The sequence below is a fragment of the Lepidochelys olivacea genome, assembly GCF_965140295.1.
Source record: "Lepidochelys olivacea isolate rLepOli2 genome assembly, chromosome: 28".
Taxonomy (NCBI): domain Eukaryota; kingdom Metazoa; phylum Chordata; order Testudines; family Cheloniidae; genus Lepidochelys; species Lepidochelys olivacea.
Window position 1 is genome coordinate 2,341,243 of NC_140438.1, and position 17,919 is coordinate 2,359,161.

The 17,919-nt window shown below is 63.5% G+C and overlaps 1 protein-coding gene across 1 annotated transcript; it reads left to right on the top strand.

The window, feature by feature from the left end:
- Positions 1 to 2,415: 2,415 nt before the first annotated feature.
- TNFSF12 (TNF superfamily member 12) lies at positions 2,416 to 14,900 on the top strand. Its single transcript, XM_084616600.1, has 7 exons — positions 2,416 to 2,596; positions 9,770 to 9,805; positions 11,118 to 11,202; positions 11,460 to 11,513; positions 11,892 to 11,927; positions 12,556 to 12,680; positions 13,502 to 14,900. The coding sequence occupies exons 1-7, from the start codon at positions 2,429 to 2,431 to the stop codon at positions 13,751 to 13,753; spliced, it is 756 nt and encodes a 251-aa protein (XP_084472726.1). The 5' UTR covers positions 2,416 to 2,428; the 3' UTR covers positions 13,754 to 14,900.
- Positions 14,901 to 17,919: the final 3,019 nt, after the last annotated feature.

Below are 17,919 nucleotides of genomic sequence, written 5' to 3' on the forward strand. Positions count from 1 at the left end.
GGGGGGGCTGGGAGCCAGGACTCCTGGGTTCTCTCCCCCGTTCTGGGAGGGGAGTGGGGGTGGGTTAGAGCAGGGGGGGCTGGGAGCCAGGACTCCTGGGTTCTCTCCCCGGTTCTGGGAGGGGAGTGGGGGGCTGGGTTAGGGGAATCGCCAGCCCCCTGCCACTGGCAGGATTTCGTTCTGGGGGCCAGGCCCGCACCGGAGTCCCCCGGCTGCTGTGTGTGTCGGGGGCAGAGCGACGCACCTGGGCCGGCTCCTCCGTCTGCTTGTTACACACACACTGACGCCTCGCTCGCACACCCAGAGACTCACACACAGCGCCGCACTGCTGACTCCCACAGGCACACAGTGCAACGGACGCTGACACGCAGCCAGTCACGGAGACACCCTGTGTGATACACTCAGCCTTGCCCGCCCTGACCCACAGACAGCCCACACCTACGCACTCCCACACCGACACTTACTGTCACACACAGAGAGTGCTACACTGACGGACACACTCGGACACTGAGACACACTCACACACACAGACACGCCCCAACACACTCTCTCACGCACACGCACACTGAGCGACACACACTCGCTCTCCACGCACAGAAACACACACACACACACTCTCACACACACATTGACACTGACACACTCTCACACACAGAAACATTCACACACAGAGTGACCCACACACTCACACACAGACACACTCCAACACTCCAACACACACACAGAAACACATTCACACACGCCCACTGATTGATACACACACTCACACACAGAAACACACACACATTGACACTGACACACTCACACACACTCACACACTGACTTGCACACACAGTGACACAGACACAAACTGACACACACTCTGACACCTACACACACACTGGCTCACACACTGACACACACACACACTTGACTCACACACTGACACACACACCGACAGACTGACACAGACACAGACACACTGACTGACACACACTCACTCACACACACTGATTCCCACACACTGAGTGACACACTCACACACACTAACTCGCACACTTACACTGACACAGTCTCACACACACACTGACTCGCACGCAGACACTGACTGACACACACACTCACACTAACACACACTCACACACACACTGACTGACATACACACACACACTGACTGACACACTCTCACACACACTGACTCGCACGCAGACACTGACACACACACACACACACTGACTGACACACACAGTCACACGCACTGACTCGCACGCAGACAGACTAACACACACACTGTCTGACACACTCACACACACACTGTCTGACACACACTCACACACACTGACTGACACACACACTCACACTCACACTGACTGACACACACACTGACTGACACACACACTCACACACACTGACTGACACACTCACACACACTGACTGACACACTCACACACACACTGACACACACACTGACTGGCACACGCACACGCACACACTGACACACACTCACACACACTGACTGACACACACACTCACACTCACACACACTGACTGACACACACACTGACTGACACACACACTGACACACACACTGACACACGCACACGCACACACTGACTGACACACACTCACACACACACTGAGTGACACACGCACACGCACACACTGACTGACACACACACACACACTGACTGACACACACACTCTCACACACACACTGACTGACACACTCACACACACTGACTGACACACACACTCACACACACACACCCTGACACACACACTGACTGACACACGCACACGCACACACTGACTGACACACACTCACACACACACACTGACTGACACACACACACTCACACACCCTGACTGACACACTCACACACACACTGACTGACACTCTCACACTCACACACGCACACGCACACACACACTGACTCGGACGCAGACACTGACTGACACACTCACACTCACACACACACTGACTGACACTCTCACACACACACACTGACACAAACACTGACACACACACTGACTGACACACACACTCACACACACACACACTGACTGACACACTCACACACACTGACTGACACTCTCACACACACACACTGACACACACTGACACACACACTGACTGACACGCACACGCACACACTGACTGACACACACTCACACACACACACACTGACTGACTGACACACACACACTCACACACCCTGACTGACACACTCACACACACACTGACTGACACTCTCACACTCACACACGCACACTCACACACACACACTGACTCGGACGCAGACACTGACTGACACACTCACACTCACACACACACTGACTGACACACTCTCACACTCTCTCTCTCTCTCGGGCTCCCCACCCGGCCTGTTTCCTGTCACTCGCGCTCCGCGCTCCCGGCCCCCGCCCGGCCCCGCACGGACCCGCCCCGATGCCCCGGCCCGGCCCGGGCGGAGCGAGGGGCGGCGGGTCCATGGGGCGCAGGCGGCGGCGGGCGCGGGCCGGGCGGGCGCTGGGGCTGGCGGCGGGGGCCGCGCTCGGGCTGGCCGGGCTGGGGCTGGTGCTGGCGGCCTGGGCCTGGGCCCGGAGCACCCCGAGGGTGAGTGACCGGGACCCCCCCGCGCCCCCCGCCGGGGACCCCCCCGCGCCCCCAGCCTGGGACCCCCCAGCGGCCCCTCCCCGCGCCCCCAGCCTGGGACCCCCCAGCGGCCCCCCAGACGCTCCCCCCCCAGCGCCCCCTCCCCGCGCCCCCAGCCACGGCCCCCCCCAGCCTAGGGACCCCCCCAGCGGCCCCCCGCGCCCCCAGCCTGGGACCCCCCAGCCAGGAACCCCTCTAGCGGCCCCCCCGCGCCCCCAGCCGGGGACCCCGCCAGCGGCCCCCCGCACTCCCAGCCGGGGATCCCCCAACCAGGAACCCCCCAGCGGCCCCCCAGCGCCCCCAGCCTGGGACCCCCCAGCCAGGAACCCCTCTAGCGGCCCCCCCGCGCCCCCAGCCGGGGACCCCGCCAGCGGGCCCCCGCACTCCCAGCCGGGGATCCCCCAACCAGGAACCCCCCAGCGGCCCCCCAGCGCCCCCAGCCTGGGACCCCCCCAACCAGGAACCCCGCCAGCGTCCCCCCAGCGCCCCCAGACGGGGGCCCCCCAGCCAGGACCCCCCCCAGCGGCCCCCCAGCGCCCCCAGCCTGGGGACCCCCCCCCAGCAGCCCCCGCGCCCCCAGCCGGGGACCCCGCCAGCGGCCCCCCGCACCCCCAGCCGGGGATCCCCCAACCAGGAACCCCCCCAGCGGCCCCCCAGCGCCCCCAGCCGGGGGCCCCCCAACCAGGACCCCCCCCAGCGGCCCCCCAGCGCCCCCAGCCTGGGGACCCCCCCAGCAGCCCCCGCGCCCCCAGCCGGGGACCCCCCCAGCGGCCCCCCGCGGCTCCAGAGGCTCCCCCAGCGCCCCCCAGCCTGGGACCCCCGCCCCACCTGGCACCCCCAGCCTGGGACCCCCTAACGGCCCCCCAGACGCTCTCCCCCCGTGCCCCCTCCCCGCGCCCCCAGCCACTGCCCCCCCCAACCTGGGACCCCCAGCGGCCCTTCCTCACGCCCCCAGCCTGGGACCCCCGCCCCACCTGGCACTCCCAGTCTGGGACCCCCCTAGCGGCCCCCCAGACCCTCCCCCCCTCGCCCCCTCCTTGCGCCCCCAGCCAGAGAACGCCCCTAGTAGCCCCCCCAGAGCTCCGCTCCTCCACCCCCCCCCCCGAGCCCTTCCAGCGCCCTCCATGCCTCGAGCCCCCCCAGCACCCCCCGGGTTCCCCGCCCCCACGGGTTGAGTGCCTGGGACCCCCACGTTCGCCCCCCCCCGCCCCGCAGGCGCAGGGGGGAGGGGCTGGGCCCCAGGCCACGGGAGAGGGCGCCGGGAGGACGTGGTGGGGGAGGGGAAACCCACAGGGCTACCCCCCCCCACACACACACCGCAAAACAACCGCCCCCCCACTACACACACACACAGCACACGGCCCCCCCACACACACCACAAAACAACCGCCCCCCCTACACACACACACACAGCACACAGCTACACAACCCCCCCACACCACAAAACAACCGCCCCCCCACACACACAGCACACCACTACACAACTCCCCCAACACACACAGCCAAACAACTGCCCCCAGCTACACACACACACCGAGGCTACACAACCCCCCACACACACCACAAAACAACCGCCCCCGCTACACACAGACACAGCACACATCTACACAACCCCCCCACACCACAAAACAACCGCCCCCCACACACACAGCACAAAACAACCGCCCCCCACACACACACACAGCACACAGCTACACAACCCCCAACACACACCGCAAAACAACCGCCCCCCACTACACACAGCACACCACTACACAACTCCCCCAACACACACAGCCAAACAACTGCCCCCAGCTACACACACACACCGAGGCTACACAACCCCCCCCACACACCACAAAACAACCGCCCCCGCTACACACAGACACAGCACACATCTACACAACCCCCCCACACCACAAAACAACCGCCCCCCCACACACACAGCACAAAACAACCGCCCCCCCACACACACACAGCACACAGCTACACAACCCCCCCACACCACAAAACAACCGCCCCCCCACACACACAGCACACCACTACACAACTCCCCCAACACACACAGCCAAACAACTGCCCCCAGCTACACACACACACCGAGGCTACACAACCCCCCACACACACCACAAAACAACCGCCCCGCTACACACAGACACAGCACACATCTACACAACCCCCCCACACACACACAGAGCACACAGCTACAGAACCCCCCCCACACCACAAAACAGCCCCCCACCGCTACACACACCACAAAACAACTGCGCCCGCTACACACACACACCACACCACTACACAACCGCCCCAACACACACAGCCAAACAACTGCCCCCCCGCTACACACACACACCCCACATGGCCCCCCACATGGCTCCCCCACACACACCGCAAAACAACCGCCCCCCGTTACACATACACACACCACACGGCTACACAACCCCCCCAACACACACCGCAAAACAACCGCCCCCCCACTACACACACCACACGGCTACACAACCCCCCCAACACACACCGCAAAACACACCCCCCAGCTACACACACACACCGAGGCTACACAACCCCCCACACACACCACAAAACAACCGCCCCGCTACACACAGACACAGCACACATCTACACAACCCCCCCACACCACAAAACAACCACCCCCCCACACACACAGCACAAAACAACCGCCCCCCCCACACACACACAGCACACAGCTACACAACCCCCCCACACCACAAAACAACCGCCCCCACACACACACAGCACACCACTACACAACTCCCCCAACACACACAGCCAAACAACTGCCCCCCCGCTACACACACACACCCCACACGGCTACACAACCCCCCCAACACACACCGCAAAACAACCGCCCCCCCACTACACACACCACACGGCTACACAACCCCCCCAACACACACCGCAAAACACACCCCCCGCTACACACACACCCCACATGGTTACACAACCCCCCAACACACGCAGCCAGACAACCGCCCCCCCGCTACACAACCCCCACACACACCGCAAAACAACCACCCCCCCACCTCTACACACACACTCACCACACCACTATACAACCCCCCCCCACGGCTACACACCGCCAAACAGCCACCACAGCGCTACACACACGACACAACCCCCCACACAACACCAATCACCCCCCACTGCTACACACACACACACCCCACACCACTACACAACCCCCCCAGCTACACACACCACGCCATTACACAACCCCCCCACTACCTCCCCCTCAACTGCCAAAGAACTGCCCTCCCCAGCTACACACACACAGCCTCCCCCCACGGCTACACAACCCTCCCCCTCACTGCCCAAGTACTGCCCCCGCCAAACCGCTACACACAGCCTCCCTCTTCCACAGCTGCACACACCCTGCTTTGCAAACACACCCTGCTACACACAGACAGTCCCCCACATGACTACACAGCCCCCGCACACCCACAGCCCCCACAACACCCACCCCCCACCCCCCTGCTACACACCCACACGCGCAGCCCCCCCCCCGCTACACACCCACACGCACTGCTGGGCAAACAGACACCCCACCACATAGACACACTGCTCTGCAAACACCCAGCTACAAACACACACACGGCTACAGAATCCCCGCACACCGCCAAACAACAGCCCCCCCCCCACTACACCCCCCACCCCACACAGCCCCCCCAGACAGCCGAACAAACGCTGCCCCCACACACACAGCCCCACACCACTACACATAAAGCCCCCCCGCGGCTACACACACACACACAGCCTGCAACACACACACAGCCCGCGACACACACACACACACAGCCCACAACACACACACACAGCCTGCGACACACACACACGCACACACAGCCCGCGACACACACACACAGCCCACGACACACACAGAGCCCACAACACACACACACACACACAGCCCGTGACACACACACACACACAGAGCCCGCGACACACACACTCAGCCCGCAACATACACACACGCACACACAGCCCACAACACACACACAGCCCGCGACACACACACAGCCCGTGACACACACACACACACAGAGCCCGCGACACGCACACACAGCCCACAACACACACACAGCCCGTGACACACACACACACACAGCCCACAACACACACACAGCCCGCGACACACACACACACACAGCCCACAACACACACACACACACAGCCCGCAACACACACACACACAGCCCGCAACACACACACAGCCCGCGACACACACACTCAGCCCGCAACATACACACACGCACACACAGCCCACAACACACACACAGCCCGCGACACACACACAGCCCGTGACACACACACACACACAGCCCGCGACACACACACAGCCCGCGACACACACACAGCCCGTGACACACACACACACACAGCCCGCGACACACACACAGCCCACAACACACACACAGCCCGCGACACACACACACACACAGCCCGCGACACACACACAGCCCACAACACACACACACACACAGCCCGCAACACACACACACACAGCCCACAACACACACAGCCCGCGACACACACACTCAGCCCGCAACATACACACACGCACACACAGCCCACAACACACACACAGCCCGTGACACACACACACACACAGCCCGCGACACACACACACACACACACAGCCCGTGACACACACACACACACAGCCCGCGACACACACACTCAGCCCGCAACATACACACACGCACACACAGCCCACAACACACACACAGCCCCACACCACTACACATAAAGCCCCCCCGCGGCTACACACACACACAGCCCGCGACACACACACACAGCCCACAACACACACACAGCCCGCGACACACACACAGCCCACAACACACACACACACACACAGCCCGTGACACACACACACAGCCCGCAACACACACACACGCAGCCCGCGACACACACACACACAGCCCGTGACACACACACACACACAGCCCGCGACACACACAGAGCCCGCAACACACACACACACACGCACACACAGCCCACAACACACACACAGCCCGCGACACACACACACACACACACAGCCCGCGACACACACACAGAGCCCACAACACACACACACGCAGCCCGCGACACACACAGAGCCCGCAACACACACACAGCCCACAACACACACACACACACACAGCCCGTGACACACACACACACACAGCCCGCGACACACACACAGCCCACAACACACACACACACAGCCCGTGACACACACGCACACACAGCCCACAACACGCACACACAGCCCACAACACACACACAGCCCGCGACACACACACAGCCCACAACACACACACACACACACACACACACAGCCCGTGACACACACACAGCCTGCGACACACACACAGAGCCCACAACACACACACACGCAGCCCGCGACACACACAGAGCCCGCAACACACACACAGCCCACAACACACACACACACACACACAGCCCGTGACACACACACACACACAGCCCACAACACACACACACACAGAGCCCACAACACACACACACACACACAGCCCGCAACACACAGCCCGCGACACACACACACACACACACTGTTTTGCCGACACATCCCCCTGTACACACACACTTATTCTGCAAACACATAACACTCTAACATACAACACTGTCCAAACACACCCACACAAACCCACATACACACACACAACCTTCCGTGCCTTGATCTGATCTGTGATCTCCCCCCGCACCCCCTGGCTGCAGCCGTGGGTGCTCCCAGCTCCAGATGGAAGGGTCTGGGTGTCCCCCCAACCCCACCCTGTGCCTCAGTTTCCCCGCGTGCTGGGTAGGGGGAGGCTGTTGCCTTTCTGGCCATGGGGACAGGGTGGGGTGGCAGCGGGTACACACTGAGATCCCCAGGGGACACTGCTCTGAATCTGGGCTGGGTTATAGGGCAATGGGGCCAGCCCCGCCTGCCAGGGGAGAGCGCCCCCCGCCGAGCCCCCCGCCCCGCTCCCTGCCCCCTAACTCCACCCTGGGGCCAGCCCCGCCTGCCAGGGGAGAGCGCCCCCTGCTGAGCCCCCTGCCCCGCTCCCTGCCCCCTAGCTCCACCCTGGGGCCAGCCCCGCCTGCCAGGGGACAGCGCCCCCCGCCGAGCCCCCCGCCCCGCTCCCTGCCCCCTAGCTCCACCCTGGGGCCAGCCCCGCCTGCCAGGGGAGAGCGCCCCCCGCCGAGCCCCCCGCCCCGCTCCCTGCCCCCTAGCTCCACCCTGGGGCCAGCCCCGCCTGCCAGGGGAGAGCGCCCCCCGCCGAGCCCCCTGCCTCGCTCCCTGCCCCCTAACTCCACCCTGGGGCCAGCCCCACCTGCCAGGGGAGAGCGCCCCCCGCCGAGCCCCCCGCCTCGCTCCCTGCCCCCTAACTCCACCCTGGGGCCAGCCCCACCTGCCAGGGGAGAGCGCCCCCCGCCGAGCCCCCCGCCTCGCTCCCTGCCCCCTAACTCCACCCTGGGGCCAGCCCCGCCTGCCAGGGGAGAGCGCCCCCCGCCGAGCCCCCCGCCCCGCTCCCTGCCCCCTAGCTCCACCCTGGGGCCAGCCCCGCCTGCCAGGGGAGAGCGCCCCCCGCCGAGCCCCCCGCCTCGCTCCCTGCCCCCTAACTCCACCCTGGGGCCAGCCCCGCCTGCCAGGGGAGAGCGCCCCCCGCCGAGCCCCCCGCCTCGCTCCCTACCCCCTAACTCCACCCTGGGGCCAGCCCCGCCTGCCAGGGGAGAGCGCCCCCCGCCTCGCCCCCCGCCTCGCTCCCTGCCCCCTAGCTCCACCCTGGGGCCAGCCCCGCCTGCCAGGGGAGAGCGCCCCCCGCCGAGCCCCCCGCCTCGCTCCCTGCCCCCTAGCTCCACCCTGGGGCCAGCCCCGCCTGCCAGGGGAGAGCGCCCCCCGCCGAGCCCCCCGCCTCGCTCCCTGCCCCCTAGCTCCACCCTGGGGCCAGCCCCGCCTGTCAGAGGAGAGCGCCCCCTGCCGAGCCCCCCGCCTTGCTCCCTGCAGCGGAGGGGCTGCGGGTCGGGAGTGAGGGGCACCGGCAGAGCTGGGGGCTGCGGGTTGGGATTCGGGGGCTCAGGGGCGGAGCGCCCCCTCCTGGTGCTGTTGGTCCGACTCCATCTGTGTCTTTCTGTCGCCAGGAGCTGCCGGAGGAGATGCCGGGCGCGCTGGAGCTGGTATGTCTGGGGCGCCGGTTTCCCCCCCACACACACATCCCGCCTGCCCCCCGCCACCCGCCCCACACCGGCTCCCTTCCCTCTGGGGTGGTTTTCTCCTTTCTCGGACACTCTCAGTCCTTTTCTCTCCCTTTTGCTTTTTCCTTCAGTCTTTCGGCTCCTTCTCTCTCTTCATTTCTCCCGCTCTTTTCCTTTCATCCTTGACTTATTCGCTCCTCCTTTCCTTCCCATCTTCCTCTCTCCGTCCTTCCTTCCGCTCATCCCTTCGCTCTCTGGTTTTCTCTCCCGTCTTCAGTTCCTCTTTGCCCTCAGCCCGGGTGGCGTTCCTTCTCCTCTCCCTGGACTTTCCTTCCTCCTTCTCCGCTTTCTGCCTTTCTCTCGTTCATCCCTTCAGCCGCTTTCCTCTCCTTCACTCCTTTGTCTGTTCAGTTCACATTCATCCCTTTCTCCCTCCTTCTCTTTCAGGATCCATTCCCTTGCTTTTCTTTTCTTCTTTGTTTTTCTGTTTCTTCCGTCACCCTTTTCATTCTGCTTTTTACGCCTCCTCTCGCCCCTTTTCGTTCTTCTTTCCACCGATTCTGTGGTTTGCTTTCCTCCATCATAGACTTTTTCGTTCTTCCTTTCTCTTCCGTCTTTCTTCTCTTGGTTTTCTCCGTTCCGCCTACATTCCTTCGCTCTTCCTTGCACTCAGTCTTTGTGCGTTCGCTCGTTTTGCTGTTTGCTCCTTTCTCGTTCATTCTTCTGCTTTTCTCCTTCCCTTCTTTCACTCATTCCTCCATTCGTCCCGCATTCAGCCTTTCCCCCCTCTCTTCACTTGGCCTTTTCTTTTCCATTCTCTTCTTCTTCCATTTCTTCACTTTCTCTTGGTTTTTGTCTTTCTTCCTTCCTCCATCTTTTCTTGCCATTACTTTCTTTCTTTCTTTCTTTCTTTCTTTCTTTCTTTCTTTCTTTCTTTCTTTCTCATTCATCCCCTTTTCTTTCTTTCTTTCTTTCTTTCTTTCTTTCTTTCTTTCTTTCTTTCTTTCTTTCACTCATTCTCTGGAGGGGCCCAGGACCCCAGAGGGAGGTGGGGGAGACTGGCTCATCCCCCCCCCGAGGGATCAGGGCCATGAACAGAGATGGGGTAACTTCCTAACCCCCGCTACTCCCTACTCAGAACTGGCTCCCATCCCCCAAGGCGGTGTATTATTTAGGAGGGGTGGGGTCCTGTGGTACAGAGATGGGGAGGTGAAGGGGGGGGCTGTGTGCGTGTGTGTGTCACTTAGACCCCCCCCCATTAACCCCTTTCCTCACTGCACTGTCCCCCACCCAGCTGGCGCCCCCTGTTGGCCGCAACTCCCGGGGCTGGTTCCTGCAGCACCTGGACCAAGGGGACGCGCCACGGGAGAGGAGATCGGGTGAGTGAACCCCCAGTCACATCCCCAGCCCAGCACAGGTGGGCTGGGAGCCCGGACTCCTGGGTTCTCTCCCCGGCTCTGGGAGGAGGGTGGGGGTGAGTGGGTCAGAGCAAGGGTGGGTGGATTCTGCGGTTGTCTGCGTATGCATCTCCATGTAATGCTGCTCCCTAGCGGCAGCTCACCATATGGCGCCCATGTGTGTCATGAGACCCGTACAGCCAAAGCTGAGTGCGAATCTCCCTGCTTGTATTTGGCAGTGTCCAAGGGGAAGAAGCCTCGGGCCCGGAAACCTGCTGCTGCACACTATAAAGGTGAGAGAGACTTGGGACACATCCGATCAGGTTGGGATGGGGAGGTGGTGGATTTAAAAATAGATACATATTTGGAGGTTGCTTGTTGCTGGTTAAATCATCGTGACTCCAAGCCCCCATCCTGCTCTAACCACCAGCCCCCCCTCCCAGAGCCGGGGAGAGAACCCAGGAGTCCTGGCTCCCAGCCCCCCTGCTCTAACCCACCAGCCCCCACTCCCCTTCCAGAGCTGGGGAGAGAACCCAGGAGTCCCAGCTCCCAGCCCACCCTGCTCTAACTCACCAGCCCCCACTCCCCTCCCAGAGCCGGGGAGAGAACCCAGGAGTCCTGGCTCCCAGCCCCCCCAGTGTAATAATGACTCATGTCGGTCTCTGTTTCAGTGGGATTTCCAGAGAACCCAGCTGGGATCTACTCAGGTAATTCCAGGAGGGGCTGTGTGAAGGGGAGTTGGGGACTGGTGGGTTGTGGGTCAGAGCAGGGGGGGCTGGGAGCCAGGACTCCTGGGTTCTCTTTTTGGCTCTGGGAGGGGAGTGGGGGGCTGGTGGATCAGAGCAGGGGGGGCTGGGAGCCAGGAGTCCTGGGTTCTCTCCCCAGCTCTGGGAGGGGAGTGGGGAGCTGGTGGGTTAGAGCGGAGGGGGGCTGGGAGCCAGGAGTCCTGGGTTCTCTCCCCAGCTCTGGGAGGGGAGGGGGGCTGGTGGTTAGAGTGGGGAAGGGTGGGGGTGCTGGGAGCTTTTGGTCTAGCTTGGCTTCCCCCACACTCTCTCTCCCGGCTGCCCTTTTAGGGGTGAGAGGCCTGGTACCCAGACAAACGTTCCCTCCCCGCTCTGGGGTGCCCTGCAGCTCCGAGGGGAGCCAGCAGGGGGCAGCCCTGTGCCCTGAGGATAACACATTTGGGGCGGCTTATGATAAACTAGGGGTGTGGGCAGAGAAGGTGGGAGTGGGGTTGGGGCAGCTCTCGGTCTTGAGGGTGGCGGGGGGGGGGAATCGAATGTGTAATACACCTCCCCCCCTCCCTTCTATGCCTCCCCCTCCCCCCCACGCCAGGGCCTGACGGGACCATCGAGGGCTGGGAGGAGACGCCGCTCAATGCCACGAGCCCCTTGCGCTACAATTTGGCCAGCGGGGAGTTCGCCGTCCTCCGGAGGGGCCTCTACTACCTGTACTGCCAGGTGAGTGGCGGCCGGACGCCTGGGTTCTCTGGGGGGCGGGGGCTGGGAGCCAGGACTCCTGGGTTCTCTCCCCGGCTCTCGGAGGGGAGTGGGGGCTGGTGGGTTAGAGCAGGGGGGGCTGGGAGCCAGGACTCCTGGGTTCTCTGCCCAGCTCTGGGAGGGGAGTCGGGGATGGTGGGTTAGAGCAGGGGGGACTGGGAGCCAGGATCCTGGCTTCTCTCCCCAGCTCTGGGAGGGGAGGCTGGTGGGTTAGAGCAGGGGGGGCTGGGAGCCAGGACTCCGGGGTTCTCTCCCCGGCTCTCGGAGGGGAGTGGGGGCTGGTGGGTTAGAGCAGAGGGGGCTGAGAGCCAGGACTCCTGGGTTCTCTCCCCGGCTCTCGGAGGGGAGTGGGGGCTGGTGGGTTAGAGCAGGGGGGGCTGGGAGCCAGGACTCCTGGGTTCTCTGCCCAGCTCTGGGAGGGGAGTCGGGGATGGTGGGTTAGAGCAGTGGGGACTGGGAGCCAGGATCCTGGCTTCTCTCCCCAGCTCTGGGAGGGGAGTGGGGGCTGGTGGGTTAGAGCAGGGGGGGCTGGGAGCCAGGACTCCTGGGTTCTCTGCCCAGCTCTGGGAGGGGAGTGAGGGCTGGTGGGTTTCAGCAGGGGGGGCTGGGAGCCAGGACTCCTGGGTTCTCTCCCCGGCTCTCGGAGGGGAGTAGGGTCTGGTGGGTTAGAGCAGGGGGCGCTGGGAGCCAGGACTCCTGGGTTCTCTCCCCAGCTCTGGGAGGGGAGTGGGGGCTGGGGCCCGAACTCCTGGGTTCTACTGCCCCCCCTCTGCCCTCGGCAGGTGCATTTCAACGAGGGCCGGACGGTGTACATGAAGCTGGACGTGGTGGTGGACGGGGTGCTGGCCCTGCGGTGCCTGGAGCAGTTCCCCCCGACCAGCGCCGGCCCCCAGGACCCCGAACTGCGCGTCTGCCAGGTCTCCGGGCTCCTGCTCCTCCAGCCGCCCTCCGCCCTGCGCATCCGCACCATCCCCGGCGTGAGGCTCAAGGCCGAGCACTACCTCACCTTCTTCGGGCTCTTCCAGGTGCACTGAGCCCGGGGGCGGCGGGGCAGGACTCCTGGGTTCCCCAGGAGAGCAGTGGTGTTGAGTGGCCAGAGCAGAGGGGGCTGGGAGCCAGGACTCCTGGGTTCTATCCCCGGCTCCAGAAGGGGAGTGCGGGCTGGTGGGATAGAGCGGGGGGGGCTGGGAGCCAGGACTCCTGGGTTCTCTCCCCAGCTCTGGGAAGGAAGCAGGGTCCCGTGTTCTTGATCACACCAGTGGGCCCAGTTTGGCTCCCGGTTGCTTCGTATCGGATCCCAGTGGACCGCGCCCTCCTGCCCACCCCGTCCCCTCAGCTTCTCCTAGACCCCCGGCGTCTTGCGGGGGGGGGGGGGGCAATGCACACACCCCACGCAGCGATGTGTGGGTGGGGTTCTGATCCATGCCACTCCTCGCTTCTGGATGATGGCCAGTGCCTCCCCCTGAACCCTGGCGAAATCCCTGCCCATCCAGCCGGAGACCCCCCCCCGCAAATTCCTTTACTGCAGCTCCACTGTGGGGGTGGGGGTGTCATTAAAATCTGGGTAGCCCCCCACAAGGTGAGGAGCGAGGACTCCTGGGTTCTGGCTCTGAGAGGGGAGTGGGGGCTGGTGGTTAGAGCAGCAGGGGCTGGGAGCCAGGACTCCTGGGTTCTCTCCCCGCCTCTGGGGGGGGAGTGGGGGCTGGTGGGTCAGAGCAGCAGGGGCAGGGAGCCAGGACTTCTGGGTTCTCTCCCAGGCTCTTCCTGTCCCTAACGCTCACGGCGGGGATAAAACACCCACTCCAGCCAAAGCCCTTCCCCCCCCCCCCGCAGCAGGGGAAAGTGGCACGGGGGGGTGCAATGCCCCTTGCAGCCACCAGGGGGTGCACGGACATACCCTCCCCCTGGCTGGGGGCGCAGGGCCCCTGGCTGCCACCAGGGGGCGCACAGATGCCCTTGGCTGGCCGGCCTGCCCGCCTCGCCCGCCGCCCGACTGCCCGGGCGGCCAATAGCACACCAGGACCACTGCTGCCTGACAGGCTGTGCTGTGGGTGGGCGGGGCCTTGCGGCAGGCCAATGAACTCATCCCAGTGGCGGTGACGCCCGCCCATGGAGGGGACACACCCACACACACCCCGGTGGGGGGGGCGGGGGGGTTTGGGACACAGAGTATTTTATAGCAGAAATGGTTATTAAAAAGATAATTAAAATACCGTGGCCTCATCTGTGGTGAATCACTGGACCTGGGTTTTCTGGGAGGGAAGCAGGGGCTAGTGCTTAGAGCAGGGCGGTTGGCCTGGGAGCCAGGACTCCTGGGTTCTCTCCCCAGGTCTATATCAGGGCAGGGGTGTTTCGTGTAGAAGAAATGGATGATCTGACTCAGGTTTGTTCTTCGGTACCAACCCATTTATTTTACCACGAATGGCCAACACGGGCCCACTTCCCTGGCCATGGCGGAGACCGACGGCCACAGCTGGCTTCCTGGCTCAGAAATCCCCAGGCCCGCTTCTCTGGCTGGTCCTGTGCCCCAAGGAGCTCTGCCTCTTGACTTCCTCTCCGGGTGACTCTCCCCGCCTGCCTCCCTCGCTTTCTGTCTCTCACACGCGCGCAGACAGCGATGACCTGTCGCCCCTCAGCCCATGCCCTTAGCCATCACTCCCAGGGAAACCCCTCCGTCCGCAGGGCTTAGCACCTTGGGCGGTGGCTTTCCGCAGTTTCAGCTCTCGCTGCACTCGCGGTGCACTTAGTTGCTCCTTCCGTTGAGCTGGATCAGTTAGCGCAGCCGGGGCCATCAGTCGAGCAAAACAGCTGAAAACAGCCATGAACCGGTTTGTCACAGGGTGCGAGAAGGGAGGCCGAGCCCCGGGCAGCTAGACTCATTACCAGCTGCCCAAACGGGTGGCTTATAAAGGCGGAGACGGGTGCCAGCAGACGGTGCCCAGAGGAAGCTAGGATCCATGGGAAGAGGCCACTGGGCCCAGAGAACCAGGTATGAGTTTTCTTTCAAAAGGCTTCGTGCGGAGCTTAGTAGGCCAGAAGGAGAGGGAAAGGGGGCTTTGTTTTGGGGAAACTGAGGCAGGCCTCAATAGCATCCCACTAAGCCAGCAGCAGGTGCTATGGGTCAGGTGCCCCAGCGAACGCTGCTCATACATTGGCTCACATGATATCATGAGGCGAAAGGGGGGGTTACACCTTTTATCCGTCTACCTCCACCCCCCAACCTTGAGCCGGCCAGCCCTCCTGAAGGACCCCTCCATCCATCCGCCCAGGGACATACACCTCCGAGCTCCCCAGGCCTCAGCTCCGCACCCCCTCTCTGTCCTGACCCGCAGGCTCCCCGCCCGCCCAGCCTCACCAGGGCCCCTCGATCCTGACCCGTGGGGTGAAGGCCACTAAGCCCCGGATCGATGGCTTTCCCAGAGCTGGCACCCGCGTGGGTGGCTGGGTCAGGTCTGCGGTAGCTTATCTTGTGTTCTCACTCACCAGAACAAACTGATTATCACACACTTCCATTCCTGAGAAAGCCCGAACGTGGGTAATCACAACCACCACCCCGCCCCAGAGGTGGCCGCATCTCAGCGCCGGGCGAGGGGTCCCTGTGTACCCAACCTGACGAGTGCTTTAGGCTCGAAAGGCCCAGGGGAATATTGGTTGGGAGGGGGCTGCAGACAGATGCGGGGTAGGCAGTAGCCCAGTGCGGGCACAGCATGGGGGGGCTGGGAGCCAGGACTCCTGGGTTCTGTCTCTGGGAGGGGAGTGGGGGCTGGTGGTTAGAGCAGGGTGGCTGGGAGCCAGGACTTCTGGGTTCTCGCCCCGGATCTGGGAAGGGAGTGGGGACTGGTGGTTAAAGGAGGGTGGCTGGGAGCCAGGACTCCTCGGTTCTCTCCCCGGATCTGGGAGGGGAGTGGGGGCTGGTGGTTAGAGCAGGGTGGCTGGGAGCCAGGACTCCTGGGTTCTAGTCTCTTCGGGGGGCGGGGGCGGGCGGGGAGGTTTCCCAGCTGTTGCCAACACCCTGGGACCTCAGTGCATTCATCCTTCCTATGCAAATATGAATAATTTTTTTTGGGGGGGGCATAGAAATCAGGGGGCGACTTTGAGTTTTGGAGGCCTGTGGCAAGAGGGGGGCCTGGACATTTGGGGATGGATTTGGGGGGGGTCCCTGGAAAATTCGGGGTGAGCTCAGAGGGGGCAGAGACTTGGGGGTGACCTCCACAGAGGGGTAAAGGTTGCGGGGAGAGATTTCAGGGGGCAGAGACTTGTGGGTGACCTCCCCACGGGAGGAAGGTTTTGGGGGCAGAGATTTGGGGGCAACTCAATTGAGGGATTTTAGGGGGGATTTCACAGGGTGGGGTAAAGATTCGGGGGGGACCTCAGGGGAACCCACAGGGATCTGAAGTGGGGGCATCCCCCCACCCATTCGCCGTTGGGGGTCTAACGGTCCCTGCCAGCTGGCAGACGGATACAGCTGGCAAGGCCCCGGGCACCCGTCGGTTTCCTGCCCCACGCCCTCTTCCCCACGTCCCCTTACGCAAGAACCAGACGCCAGCACCCGCCACTAGCTGGCCACAGCCCGGGGCTCACCGGCTGCTCACCGGCCACCCCCTGGAACCTGCAAAGCACCCCCAGATCCCAGCTGCACCCCCCTTGGCCATCCCAGGCCTTGCTGACCCTGCCAGGGAGGGGCAGGTTTGGGGCAGGACTCCGGAGAGGTTGTGGGGTGGGTGGGCAGGGGGATTTGGGGGGGGGGTGGCTTTGAGAACAGGCAGGGGGAGATTTTGGAGGTGTCCAGGCAGGAATTTTGGGGAGCAGCTAGCAAAGGGGAGGGGGGCTCTGGGAATGGGAGTTTGGGGGTTTTCGAGGAGGGATTTGAACAGGATTTGGGGGAGCAGCTAGGGAGGGGGAAGGGGGCTCTGGGAGTGTGATTTTTGGGGGTGTAGGGGAGTGATTTGTGGATGTGGCTAGGGAGGGAGTGAGGGGCTGTGGAAGGGGGATTTGGGGCCATCTGGGCAAGGATTTGGGGGAGCAGCTACCAAGGGGGGGCTCTGGGAGTGGGCTTGGGGGGATCAGGTGAGGGGGCAAAGTGCGGGGGAGGTGACTCTCCCCAGCCCTCATGGCCGGGGCCCCGGGGCACCAGCCACTGGGGGCGCTGTGGTTAGGGGGGGGCGCAGCCCTGGGGGTGCTAGCCTGTCTTACAGCCCTC

Coding starts and splice junctions, on each gene's coding strand:
- TNFSF12 (XM_084616600.1), top strand. CDS start 2,429: ATGCCCCGGCCCGGCCCGGGCGGAGCGAGGGGCGGCGGGTCCATGGGG. Junction 11,203..11,459: donor GCCACGGGAGAGGAGATCGG/GTGAGTGAACCC, acceptor TGTATTTGGCAG/TGTCCAAGGGGAAGAAGCCT. Junction 12,681..13,501: donor TCTACTACCTGTACTGCCAG/GTGAGTGGCGGC, acceptor TGCCCTCGGCAG/GTGCATTTCAACGAGGGCCG.